Genomic DNA, 23,172 nt, shown 5'->3' with positions numbered 1-23,172 from the left:
CTTGATCTTGCAACATAATTTGAAAGTTAAATCCCGCGCTTAGTCCAAATCAGTCGGATCGAAAGACGGCCGCCCCCACCAAAATCTTAATGTGTGCGACACAAGTCCCTGTTAAACACCGTGCAAAACCCGAAACATCGGAAAATCCGACGTAAGTGCGTCCGCGGACCCTTAGTAAATAAGCCCCTATGCGTTTAAATAAGTGGATCTTATGTTTCATATTGGGTGCTAGGTCTTTAAAAGGTTCACCATAATGGCTGTAGGGTGTCCAGATCTGCATTGAAAAACACTCGCACTGCTATTAATGTCGGTGCCGTAGTTTAGTTGCAGTGTTTCTGTGATGTCAAAATTGTACATCCAGGTTTCTGTGCACAAGTTCCCAGTAAAAGTGAGACATATTTCCCGACATAGGACAGAGATACGAGTAAGTGTTTTGCTTTAAAGACTGAAGAGCACCCATAAAGACCCATACTTACGGCTCTGAGTAAAAGGCTGCATAAAAGACTTCTGTTTGGATACTACAGCAAGAGCTCTGGAGAACACAGTAGTTTGAGGACTCACCCCGAGTGCACCAAATCTGGAATATAAATGACTTGTTTACAGTCCTGCTGTAATGAATGTCAGGGATGCTACCAAGTAATGTGTGCAGTATTTTCTTTGCTTCAACACTTTACTCTAGACCAGCAAACCTTTTAGAGACCGAGTGCCCAAACTACAACCAAAATTATATTCTCATATTTCTTGCATTTCTGCAAGAAAGAAGAGGTCCTTTGACCAATGTTTAAAACTTAACTTTTAATATTCTTAATTATTAGGAGCAAATTATTGTTGTAATGTTTGTTCAAAAAAATGGGTGCTTGCCTACTTTAGAAGTGAATTAAAATCATGTCATGGTGAGAGTAGGTACTTAATTTTATTGAGGTTAGGAGATGGGAGTATCAGGTACTGGCCAGAGTAGAGATATAAAGGTATATATGCCCTGGTGTATTTTTGCAGGGAGTATAGTCTAAGTATCCTCTCAAGGAGGTAATGAATACTTTTGGATGGAAGGTTGCTTAAACACCCTTTTAAGCTGAAGGTGCAGACTGCCCTGTTGTTGTACGGCTAATGTAGATGCCGCTATTTCTAAGCTACTCTGCTAACCCAGAAATTCCCATTAGATCTCTCCTTATTTTGTCCCTAATTGCAGTGTGTCGCTGCAGATCGACACTCTGCTGTAATGGGATTCGTCCCACTTGTTTTCACCAATCATTAAAAATATAGGCGCTCATGCAGCCCCCCCGACATGTTTCGCCATATCTATGGCGTCCTCAGGGGGTATCGGGGTATCGCCTATATTTTTAATGATTGGTGAAAACAAGTGGGACGAATCCCATTACAGCAGAGTGTCGATCTGCAGCGACACACTGCAATTAGGGACAAAATAAGGAGAGATCTAATGGGAATTTCTGGGTTAGCAGAGTAGCTTAGAAATAGCGGCATCTACATTAGCCGTACAACAACAGGGCAGTCTGCACCTTCAGCTTAAAAGGGTGTTTAAGCAACCTTCCATCCAAAAGTATTCATTACCTCCTTGAGAGGATACTTAGACTATACTCCCTGCAAAAATACACCAGGGCATATATACCTTTATATCTCTACTCTGGCCAGTACCTGATACTCCCATCTCCTAACCTCAATAAAATTAAGTACCTACTCTCACCATGACATGATTTTAATTCACTTCTAAAGTAGGCAAGCACCCATTTTTTTGAACAAACATTACAACAATAATTTGCTCCTAATAACTAAGAATATTAAAAGTTAAGTTTTAAACATTGGTCAAAGGACCTCTTTTTTCTTGCAGAAATGCAAGAAATATGAGAATATAATTTTGAATATAGGTCCCGACCACGAGAAGTAATACCCTCAGATCTTTCCTCTTCACTCCAGAGTTTATTTACAAACTACAACCAAAACCCATGTATTTTTCGCAAAGTGCCAATGCGACAATTTAAGCTTATTACTACCTGCTCTTTCACGGGTTTAAATTGTGTAGGCACCTGAGGACACCAATACAGTAAAAAGAAGGAGAAGAAGTTTGGATTATCATTGTAGCTTCCTTTTGGGGTCCTGGGCTGCCTGGGACTGCAAGAGGCCTTGAGTCCTGTCTGGTAAACTCTACCCTGGGGTGATGGCAAGGATGCCCATATAGAGGGCTCTGAGTGCCACCTCTGGCACCCGTGCCATAGGTTCGCCACCACTGCTCTAGACTGACCACGAGCCAAAACAACTTACATTAGATAAAAAAATCTACTAGAAAAATTCTGTATAATATGAAATTTGATTCAATTTGGGTTAAAATCACAGAGCAATACATTCTTTTTACTGAAAATACACAAATGATATTGGGTGCAGGTTTATCAAGCTGCCTAAGAGCTTTCATTCTACCAGTGCTCATGAATATTTTAAAGGTAAGCTGTAATTGGTTGCCACTCTTAGACAGCTTCATAAACCTATCCAATTTTATTTTCCATGTTTGCCTCATTATATTTCTTATTTTTTGACCCTACAGTTCCCTGCCCTCAGCCAAATCAAATATGGCGGCTGAAGCCTTTGTGCTACAACAATTGTGACAACCTCAACAGCACAGTCGAAAACTGTCCCCCATCATTCTATGGATGTGACTGTATAAATGGCTATGTCTACCAGTCTGCAGATTCCACCGACTGTGTCCCTATCTCAAGTTGCACAATCCATTGCCCTCCAAACATGCACTTTGAACCCTGTTTAACTTCAACACGTCCTAAGTGTAACGTCCCATCAGTACCGGTTAACGGCTGCCTGCCTCGTTGTGTTTGTAATACCGGATTCATTCTGTCCAACACTCCTACACCAGTGTGTATAGCTGTTAAAAAATGCATCCAGACCCTTGCACCACTAGCTCCAATGAAAATCAAATTGCCTTAAAGTCACAGTGGGGGTGATTTATCACCACATTGGGGAACATTAACTTACCTGGTCCAGTTGCGATCCCGCGGAGCGCTGTCAGACGCTGATTCGGGTCTGCCGGCATTCACTAAGGTCGTGCGCCCGATATCCAGCAGGTGTTGCTGCCGCGCCGAGGTTCACCTTCTTTATCCCGGTGCATGTAAGTGCTGATTTTAAGACACAAATTCTTTTTTAAATTCCTCGGTTTTTCCGAATCTGTCGGGTTGTCCGACGGCCACGCCCCCGATTTCTGTTGCATAAAAGCCAGCGCCAATGAGCTAAAATCCGATCACGTGCACAAAAATACCGGGGCAATTCGGCGCAAATCGGAAATCGACAAGGAACCCGTCGAAAGTGCACGATTCGGACCCTTAGAAAATGTGCCCCATTGTCTGGTTTCATTTACTATTTTTGGAGAATTATTTGTCTCAGTTGAGCTGGGACAAAAACGTCTCAACTAGGACCAATAAGTCTCAAAAGGTAGTTAAAAAAAAAACAGACAATTTGGTGATGTCATTCCCTGTGCCTTTTTTTCATATTTGCACTACAAGCAAATTTTTCTATCTACACCTAGCTATATGAGGGCTTGTTTTTTGTAACACTGGTCATATCTTTGTTTTCAAAATTATTGAGGAACATATTGGGACTATATTGTAAAATTGCTTTATGGTGAATAATAAAACACAATTATGTTATAGATTTTCTTGGTATTAATGTTATTCTTCAAGACAATATGTTTACAATAACACAATATCCATATACAGGTGGTCCTATAGTTAAGGAGACCCGACTTACAGACAACCCCTAGTTACAGACAAACCCCTCTGCACAATATGACCTCTGGTGAAGCTCTCTGGATGCTTTACTATAGTCCCAGGCTGCAATGATCAGCTGTAAGGTGTCTATAATGAAGCTTTATTGATAATCCTTGGTCCCGTTACAGCAGAAAATTTTTAAATCCAATTGTCACTGGGACAAAAAAAAATTTGTCTGGAGCTACAATTATAAAATATACAGTTCTGACATACAAATTCTTTTTTACTATGAGAACGGTCAATCTGTGGAATAGCCTGCCTCAGGCGCTGGTCACAGCAGGGACAGCAGAGAGCTTCAAGAAGGGTCTAGATGCCTTCTTACACCTAAATAACATTGATGGTTATGTTATATAGAATTGTTTCCCCTAAATCCCTTCCTCATCCAATCCCTTCCCTTCCTTGGTTGAATTATGAAACTATGAAACTATGAAATTCAACTTAAGTACAAACCAAAGGAAGCTATCTTGTCCGTAACCCGGGAACTGCTTATTTGGAGTTTTCTGGCAACAAGTAATTGGTATCCAGTCCTACACAGATTCCTACAGCTGAAGGTCAGACTTCTGAGATTAAAAACGGATGAAATGGCGCCAGGGCTCAAGTTTGCATTTATAACTACAATAATAATGAAAATCTTAGCTATCAACCTTAATGGGGCAGATTTGCTTACCCGGTCCGTTCTCGATCCAGCAGCGCGTTCTCTGCAGTGGATTCGGGTCCGGACGGGATTCACTAAGGTAGTTCCTCCGACGTCCACCAGGTGTCGCTGTTGCGCTGAAGTTCCCCGGAGGCGCACTGGAATGCCCTGAAATTCACTGGCCAATACCTAGTGAAGGTAAGTGTAATTTTCGCGACACATTTTTTGCTTTAAATGCGGCGTTTTTTCCGAATCCGTCGGGTTTTCGTTCGGCCACGCCCCCCAATTTCCGTCACGTTCATGCCAGCTCGGTTGCGCCACAATCCGATCGCGTGCGCCAAAATCCCGGGGCAATTCAGGGAAAATCGGCGCAAATCGGAAATATTCGGGTTATATTGGAGAAACCCCACTGATTTTGATGCAATTTATATGCCTCTGTATGTCAGTATGTTTTCTTTGCTACCATTTTTGGGATCATATGACCTTTTTTTTATGTTTGCAAAATGGCTAAAAAGGGCCATTTCAAAGATTTGGGTGCTATTTTCCATTATGGGGTTCAACGCCAAGAATGACCGCCATAATATTCTAATAGATTGAACATTTTGAAACTCACACGAGGATTAGAAGTGGATCCCAGCACCAAAAGTAAAATTTCTTGTTTTATTTAGTACATGTTAAAATACATACAGGTCGATGTTGCCATCTGTAGTAGATGACGCGTTTCGGGGCAACAGCACAAGTTGAGTGGCTTTAGTCATAGCACACATTGTAGCATACGTTTATCAATAACAGTGCAGTCTGTACTATGTGCAGGTTCCTGTGTATAGTGCAGGGGCGCCATATTCAGTATTCCTGGTGCCCCTTCTTCATAAATATGGGACCCCCTGCACTGCTTCCAGATTGTGCACCAAGTTTTTTTTACACACTTCTGTTGGACTCTGCATAGGCTTTAATTAATCTAGGTCATCTTATGCTATGACTAAGGGCACTTAACTTGTATTGTTTATCAGTCACATGTCCTTGTCAGTAAGTCTTTCTTGAGATGTTTCATGTTCTGGCAGTGATTTTCATTCTTCAGTTGCTCTTCATATATCTTCACCCGGCTGCAGTGTGCATGTCCTCCATATGTGTGTGAGAGCTCGTGAGAGCATGTAAGAGTCTATGTGAGATCCATATGAAATTCATGGGAGCAACAAACTGTGAATAAATTTGTAACCAAATATATTAATTAATATTATATAGATAGAGCAGTGTAACTTCACAAATTAAATTGTTGCTGATAAATGTTTTATAATTAATTTGGTCTCAGAGTATCATCCAATTTACAAAAAACGTGTTTGAAGTACAATGAGAATTATCAGATGAAAGTAGGTGACACAATGGCCCACATTTATTACAAACAATGCCGTCTATGCTGGGTGCAGTTTGCCTGTGTAGTGTACAGGGGGCTCACTGAGAGTGGGGGAATAGAGAGTATCAAGAGTATAAAATATGACTTTTAATAGATATGCACTAAAAGAATAACATGAATGTGTTGAGGTAACCAACCTTCACCACAAATAGGTATTTTTAAAAAAAAAATATCGACAAAACTGGCCCCAGCTCAAAACCTGTTGAGGTTGAGCTAGACTGAGACCAGAAAAAACAGCGGGGGTATGGGCTACTGAATGTTACCATAAGCCCTGCATATAGCGGATGTCGGGTAAATATGGCAGAGCCACCCCTCTCACAGATGGTTCGATAACATGCGGACAGCTACAGATTAGCACCAGTATTATAGCCGTGTATTTGGCCTGACCTGGAGTAAACCTAAAATGTATCTGCTCGTGTCATTAGAGGATAGGGGACTGCTAATAGGTCTAACTGGAGTAAAGATAACTCCTAGCTGCTCGACCCCTACAGCTGTCAAATATTCGCTATCCTGAGCTAGCACTCCTAAGATACTAGGACCCAACGCGTTTCCTGACTCACTAACATTCATCAGGGATCAGATATATTATAGAGAGATATACACATATTGTGTGATGTTACACATTCGCATAGCGTGTCCCCGCATTGATAACAGCGGCAGCGCGCGCGAGGGGACGCTAGGTTTTTAAAGCCAAAGTCCTTCCCCTTCATGAACAGAGGAGTGGCCCACGGCCAATCACGAGGGTCGGAACGGGCCCAGCCCTCGAAACAGGAGACGCCCCCAGTGTGTTCGATGTTCCGGCCAATAGCAGAGTCGGAGGCGGAGGTCCGCCCACAGTCACGTGATCGAAGGCGGGTCACGTGAGTGTGCGGGCGGGACACGCCCCCAAACTCCGAGTCACATGGTCGCAGGAGCCGAGTGGACCGGAGGACCGCCCAGGCCGCGCCCCAGTGTGTGGTCATTGGTAAGCCGGGGGTGTATAAACAATACAAAGGATATAGGACCACTCCCCCCTATGGAGACACGAATCAGGGGGACTAAACGGCACAATAATGAAAAGAAGGGTAAAAAGGGATGCTCGTCACCTAGCATCCTTGATCGGGTCTGTAAACAGCCTGTACCCAACAGAGACGGGGGGACAAGCCGAGAAACACAAAGGTACTTGCGAGTACAGAAGACGAAAGAGGGACAAAGAAGGAGCCTGCAGTAAAGCAGCACTCGGAGATTGTCCTACTACATAAAGGGACAGAAAATGGGGGTCACGTGTAAAAACGGCACCATAAGAAAGCAGGGGACACACGTGGTGAGACAGGGGTGGGAACTTATTTCTGGGAGTACTGGTGCAGAAAATTGCTTACCCATGAGTGATAGAAAAAAAAAAAAAAAGTGTACAGGGGGCGCCAGATTCAGGATTTCTGGTGCGCGGTCTTCATTAATCTGGCGCCCCCTGCATTGCCCCGACAGAGTGCACTAACTTTTTTTGGCCAAACACAACTTTTTTCAACAAAACCCGAACTTTAAAGGGTCTCCCTACCACATATCTAGCATTGTAGCTAAGCCACATGAAATAATAAATGGCCCACACTTATAAAAGTTTTTGCACCAGTTTTCTGTCTGCACTGAAAAGAAAGTGGAAACTGCTTGCACGTGTATTTATAAATTGTCTGAACCAGTTATGTGTCGTGGCTGCACTGTGTCTGACAAGACAAAAATAAATGTGCACCTAAAAGGGCATTCCAATGCAGAGTCGGACCATGCATCAAATTTAGTACTGCGACTTGACCACACAAAATGGTGGTACGGACTTCCACACATGTATTTATAGATTGTCTGCACCAGTTACGTGTTGTGGCTGCACTGTGTCTGACAAGACGGAAAAAAATGTGCACCTAAAAGGGCATTCCACTGTAGAGTTGGAACGTACATCACATTGAGTACTACGACTCAACCCCCAAAGAATGGTGTTGTAGACTTCCAGAGCAGTGCAGGGGGCACCAAATATATGAAAACCGTGCACAACTTTTGATGAATCTTGTGCCCCCTGCACACTGTACAGGAAAACTACAGATAGTACAGACAGCAACGGTTTTGATAAATGCCGGCCAATGTATGGACAGTAGCGGTTCTGTCATTGGGATGATGTTCTGAAGAAACAGTTTTTTTTTACATTCTCCACTGTACTACAATCTTCAGAATTATAATTCCAACACTTTGATGGAACCTGGGAACACAACCCCATTGTCATCTGAGGACCTGCGTAAAATATATTGTGAGAATTACACATGACTGATGCCATGAAAAGTAATTTACAAAAATGCATAAGAATTTTACGAAGTTAGACAAAGGTAACATTTCTGCTGTATCTGGACATGTCAAACCCAAAAAAAGTGTAAGGATGCATCAGTTACGGTGTAGCATTGTATATACAGTAGTCGTTTATCTATTTACAGTTACTGGTAGTGATGAACGGACCCGGATCATAATATTTGGGTCAGAGCCGAATAATGCAGGTTCAGGTCCCTTGACACAACTTTAGACTTTAGTCCATATTTGAGTTCATGTTCGGCTCATGGGTAACACCTGCAATCGGTGCTGGCACTGACCGCAGGTGTTAACCCTTCTATGTAATCCCTTACAGCAACTTGGACTTAACCCGAACCTGAACGGGTCTCCTCATCCCTAGTTATGATCAATTTACTTTTGTGAGCTGTTACAAGCAGGAGGAGGAGCCATGTGAAGCAACAGCTTATAAATATGTAGAATATATTAACTATTTCCCTGCACTGATACATTAAGATGTCCGAATAAACTGCTAAATGTCTCATTGTGTGAACAGGTACAAAACAAAGGATCACATGCACAACAGGATACAATAGAAGTCATTAAATTCTCACAAACAATGAGGAAAAGGTTATTGTCACCTCGCAGCAAGTCTAAAGCTCGGAATTGTAGATTTGTATATTCTCCTCCCTTTTATCATTTTCTAGTCAATATAAACAGTCGAGAGACTGAAAGAGGCAAATAAACCCCCAAGGAAATACAAGGTAGGTACAATACGGACAAATGCTTTAGATACATTGTTCATCTGCAATAGATGCTTTCAGGACAGAACTATAACCATGGGATGGAGAGTATAAAATAACACGAATATTAACTATTATTAATGAATAAATAAATTAATTTGTTAAACAATTATATCAAATTATTTTATGTTATATGAACCTAAATGTATTTTTTGTGTTACTGTGTTATGTACTAGATTTTTTTCTATTTTATAATATTGCAGTTTCATTGTTAATCATTAACTAATAATTTATTAATTTGTTGAATGATTATATAAAATTAATTTATTTGATATATGATCTGAATTGTATTTTTGGTGCTGGTATAAGATATTTATATGTAATGTACTAGATTTTTTTCTTGTGTTTTTTATGTCACTTTTCCACATTTATTTACAGGAATCAAAGGTCACCTCATTAAATATTTAAAACACATAATGTGGGCGGAGTTTAATTTTTTCATAAACAATGATTGGTTTTAATGTTTTCTAATTTAAATTTATTTAGAATTGTCATATAGAGAATGTAAGTAGAGTTTGAAGGTTTAAACCCAAAATGTCCATCTGGAGAAGTCTCATCTTTCTTCATCTTGTGAGTATTGGTAAGAATTATTCTACTTTATGAAGAACTGAATATCTTAGGTCCATTGTGTCTACATGAAATTAGTGATGATGATACTCATTCTATTCCCAGTTTATCTCACTCCGACAGATAAAGATTTTCCTAGTAAAAAATGTAAGTGTTATTTAAATACAGGATTTTTACTGCTAACGACGCATGACTGTATAAAATATTATAACCTATAAATAGTGGTAAGCGGACCAGGGGGTTCTTTCAGGTTAGGCTGAACCTAGACCAAAAGTCCTGGTTTGTGTACCTGGACTCGAATCCAAACACCTGAGGTCAGTGCAAATGTGTTGGTGGCTTTTGAAATAAGTCCACAGGTTAAAGAAAACCTATTTCTGGCTAGTACACATAGGGGCAGATTTACTTACCTGGTCCATTCGCGATCCAGCGGCGCGTTCTCTGCGGTGGATTCGGGTCCGGCCGGGATTCATTAAGGCAGTTCCTCCGACGTCCACCAGGTGGCGCTGCTGCGCTGAAGAGCGTCGGCACGCACTCAAGTTCACCGGCCTATTCCTAGTAAGTGCAAGTGCAGGTAAGTGCAAGCTCCGCGACACATTTTTTTTTTAAAATGCGGCGGTTTTTCCGAATCTGTCAGGTTTTCGTTCGGCCACGCCCCCCCGATTTCCGTCGCGTGCGCCAAAATTCTGGGGCAATTCAGGGGAAATCGGCGCAAATTGGAAATATTCGGGTAACACGTCGGGAAAAAGCGAATCGGGCCCTTAGTAAATGACCCCCATAGTGTACACATTTCCAAAGAGTTTTGTTTAGTAAAACTGACTTTTTCCGATAAAAAGATAAATTGGATAAAAGTTTACCCCTCTGTATGCAGAGCTACGTCCCTAGTCCCATGGGAGTGGCCATTGAGGTGGGGCAGACACGTATGATGTTCGGAGGGGAAAAGCGACAGGGTTAGCAGATACGGGGGACATGGGATGTTTTTTTTTTCATTTGAAATTGTTGCATGATGGAGCAGTTTCCCAAGGGGATGGGGAACAGCTCCTCACTGGCCATTCCCATGGGACTAGAGGCACAGCTCTGATACAAAAAGCTCGTTTTATGATAAAAACTCTTTGGCAATGTGCACACTATTCTCTATGGGCTCCTGATGACAGGCTTCCTTTAGCACCTGTGATTATTGCAAGTACCCATAACGGGTGCTATCCCATACATGCCACGGGCCACATCATTTTGTCTGAGATCTTGATGCTCCCCGTGAAGTCATGTCAAGATTTTCTGAAAAATGGTGGCATGCATGCATGGTACGTACAGGTAAGGGATGACATCCGCAATCAGCACCGATGAAAGTTCACCCGAAAATGGAACTCAAACTTCTTGCTGAAGTCTGTGTTCAATATTGCAGCTCAGGTCCGCTCATTACTACCTATAACTACATGAAAATAAACTTATGAATATATAAAGTGCTATATGGGACCACCCTGGACCACACATCATGTCCAAATTCTTCCATGTAGCTTAGTTTCAATGTTAGGCCCATAGATAGCGGTAATAAGTGGCAAAATTAGGGATTTCCACAGAAATGAAGCCTACCTGAGAAAAGTAGGCCATTGCAGGAGTCCGATTGTATAATTAATTGCTGCTTATATTTTCTTCTCACAGTTAAGCGGGCTATACCAGGTGAAGAAATAGAAATTGATGATATATCAGGTAAAGTTATATTTAATGCATAATTTCCAAAAAGTCCATTCCTAGCTATAGCTCGTATTAAGTGGACCTGAACCACAATATTCAGGTCCATGTCGAATAACCATGAACACATACTTCAGCTGGCACAGATCTTGGGTGTTATTCCTCACATGTCATTGGCAAAGGCGTCAGTGACATGTAATTCCCGGCGGCACATGAGTGCTACAATTTTTTGGAGGATTTTGTCACTCCCTGTGAGGTAACGGGGAGAAACAAGATCCCAGGAAAAATGGCAGTTGTCATGCCGACAATGAAATACCACTGACGCTTATGATCATGTCACAATTACCTTTCCAAGATCCTGGTAGAAACAGTCAAAAGGTTCAAGTTTTGGAAACAAAAAGTTAAAAAAAAATTGTGTTTTGTAACTTTTTGGCTTTAGTTTGACAAAAAAAGAAATAAAGATTGCAACTTTTTGAAGTTCACCACCACGAATTCCACTTTTGAAATGTGGGTGGGACAGGTTAGCTTTCATACACAACATTTACCAAGTACTCACAAAAGTATTATTGCAAGCTCATAGTGTAAGAGGACGGGCCAGAGGGTAGAATATTATTGTAAGGCACACTCCAGGAAGATTGATTTTCAAGGATTCATTTTCAGGGGTGGAAGTGAGTGACATGAATTAAGATTTTATTAAACATCCTCCAAAGGCTCCTTAACCCCTTATCGCTCCGTGCCATACATGTACGCCGCAGAGGTGTGGGGATGTATGAAGAGGGCTCAAAGGCTGAGCCCTCTTCATACACAGGTGGGGTGATGCCGCCACCAACTTGGTTCCAATCGTCGAACCCCCGAATGGTATCGGGGGGTGGCAATCGGTTGCAATAACAGCCACGGGTTTTCGGCAGACCCGAGGCTGCATGGTTTCTGCAGACTTGTTACAATGAGCCAGTGGCTCATTGTAATGAATACTGTGCAAAAATGCCATATACTGCAACACAGTAGTATTGCAGTGAATGGTAGGAACAATCAGACCTTTTAGGGTAATTTACCCTAGAGGGTCTAAAAAACTAAAAGTTTAAAAAAAAGTGTAAAAAATAATTTTAAAAAGTAAAAAACCTAAAAGTTTAAATCACCCCCCTTCCCCTAGAACTGATATAAAATGCAATAAACATTAAAAATCACAGATACTTTAGGTATCACCGCGTCTCAAAATGCCCGATCTATCAAAATATAAAAACAGTTGATGCCGACGGTGACCTCGATAATGGAAAATAGTGCCCAAATGTCTGAAATGTGTCCATATACCATTTTACATCACATAAAAAAATTTATAAAACGTTATACAAATTTTGCACAGTCCTCAAAATGATAGCAAATTTTGGCTCATTTAGCAAAAATGACACATCACACAGCTCCGTACACCAAAGTATGAAAAAGTTATTAGCGTCAGAAGATGTCAACTTTTTTTTCTTTTTCGTACTCAATCATTTAACTTTTGTTAAATATAGATAAGATAATATAAAATATAGATAAGCCTACCCGAGTATAAGCCGAGACCCCTAATTTTACCAGCAAAAATTGGGAAAACCTATTGACTTGAGTATAAGCCGAGGGTGTAGTATACAGCCAGCCAGCCAGCCCCATGTAGTATACAGCCAGCAAGCCCCCTGTAGCATACAGCCAGCCCCAAGTAGAATCCAGTCAGCCCCAAGTAGTATACAGACAGCCCCAAGTAGTATCCAGACAGCCCCAAGTAGTCTACAGATAGCCCCATATAGTATACAGCCAGCCCCAAGTAGTATACAGCCAGTTCCAAGTAGTATACAGCCAGCCCCATATAGAAAACAGCAAGCCCCCTGTATGTTAAAAAAATTAACTTAATACTCACCTTCTGGCAATACTCACCCTGATCCTCGGCGGCGGCTCCCGATACCCGGCGGCAGCTCCTGATCCCCGGTGGCAGTTCCCGATCCCTGGCGGCGGCTTTTGTCTTCTTTCTTCTCTAGCCGGCAGAGTCGCGTCCATGCAATCTCCCTGCTGGTGCACACTATGATGCGGCGGTGTCGCCGCTGATCTCTCAGCCGGCTAGAGAAGAAAGAAGACAGAAGCCACTGGGAGTCGTCATCGGGGATCGGGAGCCGCCACCCGGGATCAGGAGCCACCACCAGGGGGTGAGTACAATTTTTTTTTAAATTGACTCGTGTATAAGCCAAGGTGAGGGTTTTCAGCACATCTTTTGTGCTGAAAAACTTCGGCTTATACACGAGTATTACAAAATAAGCCCTCAATGAAAAAGTTATGGATTTTTGAAGGTGGAGAGCAAGAAATGAGCGAAAAAAACTTAAGGGATTAAAAACTTCTCTACTCTTCCCACACTGATTTCTTGCCATTTTTTGGAGGGGGGAAACTCTTTATAATAAGAGAAGAGCAACTTTATAAATTTTTTTGAAACATATCAATATAGTACGTATGTCATTGTAACCTATTTCTTATTTATGACCCTGCAGAATTCTGTCCTTATCCAAATTCAGAACATCATAGATATGAAACGTGCTTCAGCAGTTGCACAAACCTAAACAGCACCCCAGCGAGTTGTACAACTCGATGGAGCTATGGATGTACTTGTAAAGATGGTTATGTCTACCAGTATGAAGATGGTAATGTCTACCAGTCTGAAACGTGTGTCCCTATCTCAAGTTGCAAAGTCATTTGTCCCCGAAACATGCTTCTTAATCCCTGTATGAAATTTTTTGAGCCAACCTGTTCCACCCTTTTCAAACCAAAGCGGCCAACTCATGGCTGTGTGCCCCGTTGTGTCTGTACCTCTGGATATGTCCTGTCTGATGCTCCTGTCCCTACATGTGTAAACATATTAAGATGCATCAAGCCAATGACAGTATAAACACTTTTCTTAAATCTACTGTATGTAATTTGAGGTCAGCCCAATAATTGAAGATCTTGATGGTACTTATAGGGGCACATGTATCATAGTTTTGTCTCTCTGTGGTGAATTTTTGAGACATTTGGCGGCTCTTTTTTGCACCTTATATATGATCACGTCTTTTTACTTGTGATACATGTTCAGTTTTTCCTATCCTGGCAGGCACAAATTTTGGCTTATTTTTGCTACTTTTTGTTGCAAATGTCTCAAATCCACATGGACACAAGCCATGTGAGGGGGTTATATACAGGAGAGAACACAAGCCACGAGAGGGTTATATCCAGGAGAGGATACAAGCCATGTGAGGGGGTTATATACAGGAGAGAACACAAGCCACGAGAGGGTTATATCCAGGAGAGGATACAAGCCATGTGAGGGATTATATACAGGAGAGGATACAAGCCATGTGAGGGATTATATACAGGAGAGGATACAAGCCATGTGAGGGGTTATATACAGGAGATGATACAAGCCATGTGAGGGGGTTATACACAGCAGAGGATACAAGCCATGTGAGGGGGTTATATACAGGAGAGAACACAAGCCACGAGAGGGTTATATCCAGGAGAGGATACAAGCCATGTGAGGGATTATATACAGGAGAGGATACAAGCCATGTGAGGGGTTATATACAGGAGAGGATACAAGCCATGTGAGGGATTATATACAGGAGAGGATACAAGCCATGTGAGGGGTTATATACAGGAGAGGATACAAGCTATGTAAGGGGTTATATACAGGAGTGAACACAAGCCACATGAGGAGGTTATATACAGGAGAGGACACAAGCCACGAGAGGGTTATATACAGGAGAGGACACAAGCCACGTGAGGGGGGTTATAGACACTACTGTTAATTTGGGATTTAACATGTTGCATTTTTAATGCATTTTGAATCCTATTACAACATTTGAATTTACAAAATGCATAGTAAACGCAATGGTAACACATGCGTTAACGTGGCGTTTATATTGCGTTTGTAAAAAGTAAGGAAATAAGGAAAATCACCTCTCCACAGCTGTTGTAATTAGTTTCAAAATGCATTAAAAACGCAATTAAACCACTATATTTGACCTCACCCCTTGAAGTAACCAATTAAAAAAAAATTAAATAAATAATTTTTTTTAGAATTATGACGAAAGAGGTTACTGTGAAAAATGTTAAACATTTAAAGCACGTGAAATAATTCCAATTTACATGTTAAAATCGGGTCCATGAAAAAAAAAAACCTTCCTTTTCACCTGCTCTGGACCAGGTGCAGATTTGCGAGCAAAAATGGCGCAAAATAGTCGAAAAAATGGCAAAAAGTCGCATGGAAGATCTGAAAAACAAAGATACTTAAGGCACACTGCACAAAGGTGCAGATAAGGCATACCTGAAAAAGTCACAAAAAATGGTGCAAAACGGCAAAAGTCTCTAAAATTTGCGAATTTTCCTATCTGAAACTATGATACATGTGCCCCACTGTGTCTTAAATTGAGTAATTTTTTAAATTTTGCATAATATTCCTTTGCTTAGTAAGGGGTAGGTGGAATTAAAAGCAGAAGCATATATTTTCCATGAGTTTTCAGATGGGGTTATGGGTAATTTTTCCAATTTCCAAAATTGTGTGATGGATCTATGGCTCTAAAGACTGTTGTAAAGCTGGGAAGGCTAAGCAATTGTTTTCGGGGGTCTTAATAAGGTATCCTTAGAAGAAGACAGCTAAGAATTCCTACCTCATTAAGAAGCCCATGGCTCAGTTGAGCCCTACGGGCCCACAGATAGTTCTATTATATATTCCTGGGTACTTGATACTCTGGCAGCCCAGCTGCTGCAGGCTCTTCCTGGAAAGTGCTATACAGTATCATGTCTGATATTCCAATGAGTTGCTAGGCATCGAGCATCGAGCATCTAGTAGCCACTTAAGAGCAATCGGCAAAAAATAAAGGAGGTAAAAGGCAGAGGCTAGAAGGTTTCCTCAACTCAAATTATGTATTTCTTATCACTAATCAAATTTACAAAAAAAATAATGTAAAATGTATTGTAAAATTCTTCTGATGGAATTTAGGGAATGATGTTTACTCTTTGTGTGTGTCGAAATAACGGGATCACCTTAAGGATCGAAGATTCTTTACCATTTAATGAAGCTAAAAAAAGCTAAAAGTGGCCGGGACAGGGCTGCTTAAAAAAAATAAAGATGTACTTACCTCCCGGTGCCCTCCCGTATCCAGCGCTGCTGTCACTCCGGTCCGGGCGCCATGTAAACAAACATGGCCGCTGGAGCAGCGCTGGATTCAGCTTCCGGACGGCCGTGGCCGGGCACGCCTATCCGTCCCTATACACAGCATTGTGTATGGGGGCCGGAAGGTTGTCAGGTCAGGCCGGAACTGAGTCCAGTTTGTTTACATGGCACCCGGACCGGAGTGACAGCAGCGCTGGATACGGTAGGGCACCGGGAGGTAAGTACATCTTTATTTTTTTTAAGCAGCCCTGTCCCGGCCACTTTTAGCTTTTTTTCAAAAACTCGGACAACCCCTTTAACAATCTCATTTGCAGAACAGGAAAAAAGGCAGCCACCCAACTACAATTATGAATAACAAAATATTTTCTTAATCTTTCTTTATCTAATGCTACTTGAATCCCGGAATAGTAAATAACTGCTTTTAGCTATATAAATATATAGATTTTACATTTTTCTCTCTCTATCTGACTGTCTCTCTGTCTCTCTCTGACTGACTGTCTCTCTCTCTCTCTGACTATCTTTTACTGTCTCTTTGTCTCTCTCTCTCTCTGTTTCTCTGTCTCTTCATCTCTGTCTCTTCATCACTGGTTTAAGTTCAAGTATGTATAAGTAAAAATATGCAAAAACACTTAACACTACACATTATAATAAATAAAAAATAAATACATAAAATATAAGCCCCTAAAATGTCACTTTCCCATAAAAACACTTAATAAAGTATAAAAAACACAAAAACACAAAAAAACCCCGCATATTTGATATTGCCGCGTCCGTAACAATCTGCATAATAAAACAGAATCATTACTGGACCCACACGGTACACGCCGTAGGAAAAAAACCGCAAAAACGTTCCGAAAAAAGATAATTTTTAATTATACCCTATCAAAAAATGCTCTAAAAAGTAATTTAAAAAATGTTATGCACTCCAAAATAAGCCCACTAAAAAGAACAACTCTTCTCGCAAAAAATAATCCCCTAACCAGATTTATCTGCCAAAAAATAAAAAAGTTCTGCATATGAAAAGATGGTGATGCTAAAATGAACAAGATTTTCTCCAAATTGGTTTTTATTCAGTACAATTGAATAAAATACACAAAACCCCCACATATTTGGTATCCCTGCGTCCGTAACAATCTGCATAATAAAACAGAATCGTTATTAGATCCGCAAAGTGAACCCCGTAAAAAACAACCTAAAAAAACTCTCTCTGATAAAGATGATTTTTTATTAATGCCCTTTAAAAATGCTCTAAAAAAGTGATTTTAAAAAGTTACGCAATCTAAAATAAGACCACTAAAAAGAGCTATCATTCTTGCAAAAAATAAGCCCTTAAACAGATTTGTGAGGTGAAAAATAAAAAAGTTATACATATGAAAGACGGTGACGGTAAAATTAACAACAATTTTGCCAAATTACTTTTTATTCAGTAAAAATGGGAAAAAATAAAAAAATATATATAAATGAAGTATTTTCATAAACGTGGCGACCCATAGAATAAAAATAATATACTATTTTCATGGTATGGTTAACGGCCAAAAAAAAAAAACACATAAAAATTTTCCTAAAAATTGATGATTTTAATTTCCTCCACCAACAAAGAGTTAATTAAATCTCACCAATTAGCTATAGATGCCCCAAAATTATGTATTAGAAAAGTGCATCTCATGTGGCAAAAGAAATAAGCCCCTATAGGTCCACAATAAAAAAAAAAGAAAAAAATTATAGCCTGTACAATGTGACATAGCAAATCTGATCTGGATGGCGCCTCCTTCCCTTCTATGCCCGGCCGTGCACCCATACAGCAGGTTACCACCACATATAGGGTATCGGTGTACTCGGGAGAGATTGGGTAACAAACTTTGTGGAGCCTTTTTTCATTTTATCCATTACAAATGTTTAATTTTCCACCCAAAATGGGTGTATTGTGAAAAAATATTACAATTTGCAGACTCCACCTCCATTTTGTTTTAACCCCTATAAAACACGTAAAGGGTTAACAAACTTCTTAAAAGTGGTTTTTTATACATTGAGGGGTGTAGTTTCCACAATGGGGTAATTTACGAGTCTCACTATTATTTAGGCCTCTCAGTGTCAATTAGAAGTTGAGCAGGTCCATCTAAATACAGGTTTTGGCGATTTTACAAAAAATGTGAAAAATGGCACCCAAATTCTGAGCCTCATAACATTCTAGTAAAATATGTGGAATCTGAAAAACCCATGCCAACATAAAGCAGACATTTGGGAAATGTAAGTTATGAATTTATTTGGGTGCTATGACTTTCTGAATCAAAAGTAGAGAATTTAGAACGTTGAAAATAAAGAATTTTTCAAAATTTTTGCCAAATTTTGTTTTTTTTCATAACTAAACGCAAAAGATTTCATCCAAATTTTTAAACTAATTTGAAGTACAATGTGTCACGAGAAAACAATCTCAAAATCCCCTGGATATCTCATAGCGTTCCCACGCTATAACCACTTATAGTGACACAGGCCAGATTTGAAAAATGGGGCCGCGTCCTTTAGGCCAAAAGATGCTGTGTCCCGTAGGGGTTAAATAAATGTGCAGCAGATGTGTCAGGTATCAGTAATACTTCCCACCACAACCACATCCAATGGTCTACAATATGGTGTTACACGTTAGCATTTTATATCCTTTTGCTGTCACAATTAGTTGTAAATATCCCATTGTATGAGCAAGACAAGGGCAGAATAAGGAATCACATGCAAAATACAGAAAGTAACAGGAGGCAAATTAACCTGAAATAAATCACAAGTTCTCGTGTATAAACAATGGCATGAAAGTCAATGTCACAGAGCAGCTGACGTGGAACTTCTAAGGATACAGTGTTTGGATATTCCCTTTGATTTTCTGGTCAACATAAATAGTCGAAAGTCTGAGACAGAAAAATAAACCTCCAAGACTGTACAACAGGTATGTACACACAATATGCTATTGAAAACCTAAAATTAATGAATGAATATAGCATTAGGTCATTTTATGCTTAAATTGTTATATGCTGCTACCTAAAAACTTTATAAAAAAAGAGGTTCCAAATGATAAAATAAATGTTAATGTTTGTATTATGAAAAGTTATACAATTTTCCCATATATTTTCTGTATCAATTATTTGTGGTTTTCTAGATCTCTGCTTGCTGTCCAGTGAATAGAAATCTGTCCGTTGTCCCACAGGTGCAGGGCTCAATGAAAAAATATATTGGAAAATTGCATAACTTTTCATTATAAAAAAAATATATATTTTTTTGCTGAAACAGGGACATCCCTTTAAAGTGAACCTGTCACCAGCAATGCTATTTTTAGCCTATGCAATGCTGATTGTAACAATCTCTTTGTCAGCATTCTGAATCATTTTAGTACTTTATAAAACTTTATTTTAATATGTTTTATTATTGGCTCCCTACCAGCAGCATATGGTGAGTCCTTGGGAGGGGCAGCTGCAGCCTGTGTGTGCCTGTGCCTCCTAATACATTTTCCTCTACTCCCCACCATCCCCCTCCCTCCCCTGCCTTCTCAATGGACATGGCAGTGAATGTGGAGGAGAGGAGACTGAGACACAGGCACACAGTCTTCTGCATCCTCCCACCGAGACTCAACACATGCTGCTAGCAGGGAGACAAGTAATGTAAAAGAAAGTTTTATAAAGTACTGAAATCATTCAGAATGTTCACAAAAATCAGCATAGCACAGGCTAATGGAACCTGCCAACAGCTAAATGTCTCATTCATTGTGACAGATTTGTTTTAAGGTCACAATGCCTAATACGGTATTTACTTTCTTACATGTTTCTCTATTTTGTAATTTTAAGTTTTGTATTGTTGAGGTAAAATCTTAGAAAACAAAAAAAGAACCAAAACCTCCATTGCATTTAACTTCAAGAAATTATCGGAATTGCATTTCTTAGGTATAAACGCAAAATGGCCTTAGGGAGATGCTTCTTCTTTCTGCAGCTTGTGGGTTTTGGTAAGTAGTTTGTTCTGTTGTATTGAACTCATTAGCCTAAGTCCTTTGTACCCTAAATCTCTACACTTTAAATAAAAGCCGATGTAACTATTTCTCTTTGTAGCTTACCCATCTGCAACACAGGAAGACCTTGATAGACCAATAGGTAAATCAGATACATTTTTTTTTTGCTTTACTCAATATTGTGAATCCTTCATAAGTTTTACAGTTATGGAATGGAAAATTATGTTCTTATGTTTTTCTTAATGTTTGTAATAGTACATTATACCTGTAGTTCTGTAAGTCATGAGTGGACCCCTTGGGACGATTTTAAAAATCTGTTTAGGTACCGAACCCAATCTTTGGTGTTGACTGTTTAAATGCTGCTGGCACAGTCGCCAGTGGTATTTGAACTATTGCAACCGTATCGGCACAAACATAGTATCAGCATTTTGGGGAGGGTCATCGCTCTCTGTGATGTCCAAATGCCAGTATCAGTTGTGGGAGTTAATGGCGGGGGGAGGTGGTTAGAATTTGAGCCAAACCCAGACTCAAACTTCTAATGAAGATCGGGTCCGGTCCGAGGACAAGAATCCACAAAGTTTGGTACAAACCTGAACTTTGCAGGTCAGATCTGCTCAACACTAGAAACTATGGCAACACAGGTGGAGGAAGGGGCCGGAGTCTCAGTGCACTTAGGACATGTATTGGGGAAACCAGGACAAAACTTACTGACCCTTGGCATGGTATGCCAAAAGTGCAAAGATTTGTGACACACAATCTTCAGACAACGGGAGACCAGTTTTGGTGTAGAGAGGGCAATATTCCATTCTTCATCAGTGGACTTATCTCAAGACTCTTTCCAGTTTCGGAAGGAGGACAAATGTAGGTTTATTTTGATTTTGTAGGCTACGACGTAAAAACATTTTCTTTGCTAAAAATTCCATATTGCTTCTTTTTGTGTACCTGCAGATCTCTGCCCTGACCCTTACACAACATTTCGCCAAAAGCGCATGTGCTACAACAATTGCGACAACCTTAACAGCACAACGGAAGCCTGTGTAAAGCCGTTGTTCTATGGATGTGACTGCATAGATGGTTACGTCTACCAGTCTGCAACCTCCAATGTCTGTGTCCCGGTCTCCAGCTGCAATGTCATTTGCCCTCCACACATGCATTTTGATCCTTGCCTCACATCATACCGACCAATCTGCGGCAAAAAGACATTGCCTGCTTCCGTTTGCCTGCCCCGTTGTGTTTGTGACCCTGGATATATACTGTCAGATACTCCTGTCCCAGTGTGTATTCGTATTATCAACTGCTTAAAGGCAATTCCGATAGAGCTGCCACCCTCAAAAGTCTAAAACGCAATTGCAGGAGAGCTTGAAATTGCTGCTTTTGATGGCACTTTTGATGTCTAAACCGAGCAAATCATACATTTGATTATTATTTTTCCTATTTGGTGGAGAGGGTCAATTTTTTCTCATTATATATTTTGGCCAAGTTTTCAGATTGCAAAAAGGTAATTTTGGTTATGCGTGGACAATTGCCTGTAGGACAGCAGGGAAGATCATAAAAGGCTAAAACAGGCAGTCCCCGGGTTACATACAAGATTGGTTCTGTAGGTTTGTTCTTCCGTTGGATTTGTATGTACGCCGTAACAGACATATTTTTAGTGCAAATTGTTTTTGGTGTCTGTGACAATTGCATTTACTCAACAAGGTTTAATAATAAAGCTTAATCGCAGAAACCCTTGATAACACTCACAGTTCATCATTACAGTCTGGAGCTAGTATTCAGTAAATAATCAGAATCCAAAGGTTAGTCTGTTACTATGAGTTGTCTGGAAGTTGGGTGTTCTTAAAGTCCATAAGTCGGTCTGTTAAGTCGCTAAGTTATCCAAAAGTTGGGTGTTCCCACCAAACAAGTTAGGCCCTGTCCACAGATCACGAGACTGGGGGGTCCAATGGCGTCCCTGGTACCTCCATCGGATCCCTCATCGCTCCTTGAGATGAATGGAGCAGATGGCCGGACATGTCCATTCTGCTCCATTCATCTCTAGCAGAGATATCCAAGCAGTGGGCCAGGGACCCCATCGGATCCCCCATTTTCATGAGCTGGGGTTGTCTTATCACTGAGACCCCCACCAATTAGCTTGGTTGGCCCCATCCTGTGGATAGAGTCTAACTTGTTTGGTGGGAAAACCCCTTTAAGTCGCGGACTTCCCAACTCATTGCTTGTATATTTGTTTTGGTTTTTGAAAGGCTTGAAATACAAATCTGAAATAAAAATCTTTCAGTCCTTAATGTTAAATTCTATTTAATTTTCAACTGTGATTCAGTTGTAGTTAGGAAATAAAAATACAAGAAGAACATAAAGGTAAAATGATTATTTTTTTACAAAAACTTGACCAGACCAATATTGTCCTTATTTTGGAAGATGTGTGAACCACCACAAATCTGACTCATCTCCTCTTGGTACATGTCTTATCGCCAACTGTCTAGATTTTTTTTTTCCTTATATTCTCTTCTTGGTCTCCTCTAAATAAAGATATAAGTAGCAGTTCTGATGGATATAAAAAATATAAAGCCTCCACGTCAGATCATTAAGTCCTAATGTATGACCTACACTTTATCAACATGCACGACAACCACTTTGACCGTGACCTGTGACCTGGTTCCCTTTGATGTGGTTTTCTTAATGCTTTCCTCAACTCCGATTTCACCTTTGACTTTAGGTGAGAGTCTCATCTAATGACTCTCCTTCTAAGATCAGATCAGCGATATAAAATTTATTTCCCCTAAACTGCACTGCAGAGTTTCAGTACATTTCATATAATGTAGCTCCAGAATGTCCCATATTTCCTGATAATTCCTGTGAT

At 40.3% G+C, this 23,172-nt stretch overlaps 1 protein-coding gene and 1 long non-coding RNA gene across 2 annotated transcripts; both read left to right on the top strand.

The window, feature by feature from the left end:
* The first annotated feature begins 9,589 nt into the window (after positions 1–9,589).
* Positions 9,590–13,742, top strand: LOC140065551 (uncharacterized). The gene is made up of 3 exons (XR_011847948.1): positions 9,590–9,627; positions 11,137–11,184; positions 13,677–13,742. It is a non-coding gene; the product is annotated as an uncharacterized lncRNA (long non-coding RNA).
* A 5,414-nt stretch (positions 13,743–19,156) lies between these two features.
* Positions 19,157–21,963, top strand: LOC140065550 (alpha-tectorin-like). The gene is made up of 4 exons (XM_072113146.1): positions 19,157–19,265; positions 20,254–20,312; positions 20,416–20,457; positions 21,264–21,963. The coding sequence occupies exons 2-4, from the start codon at positions 20,267–20,269 to the stop codon at positions 21,653–21,655; spliced, it is 480 nt and encodes a 159-aa protein (XP_071969247.1). The 5' UTR covers positions 19,157–19,265; positions 20,254–20,266; the 3' UTR covers positions 21,656–21,963.
* Positions 21,964–23,172: the final 1,209 nt, after the last annotated feature.

Source organism: Engystomops pustulosus, chromosome 6 (assembly GCF_040894005.1).
Source record: "Engystomops pustulosus chromosome 6, aEngPut4.maternal, whole genome shotgun sequence".
In the NCBI taxonomy this organism is placed as follows: domain Eukaryota; kingdom Metazoa; phylum Chordata; class Amphibia; order Anura; family Leptodactylidae; genus Engystomops; species Engystomops pustulosus.
Note: the sequence above shows the minus strand (reverse complement) of the source record. Positions and strands in the feature narration are given on the sequence as shown.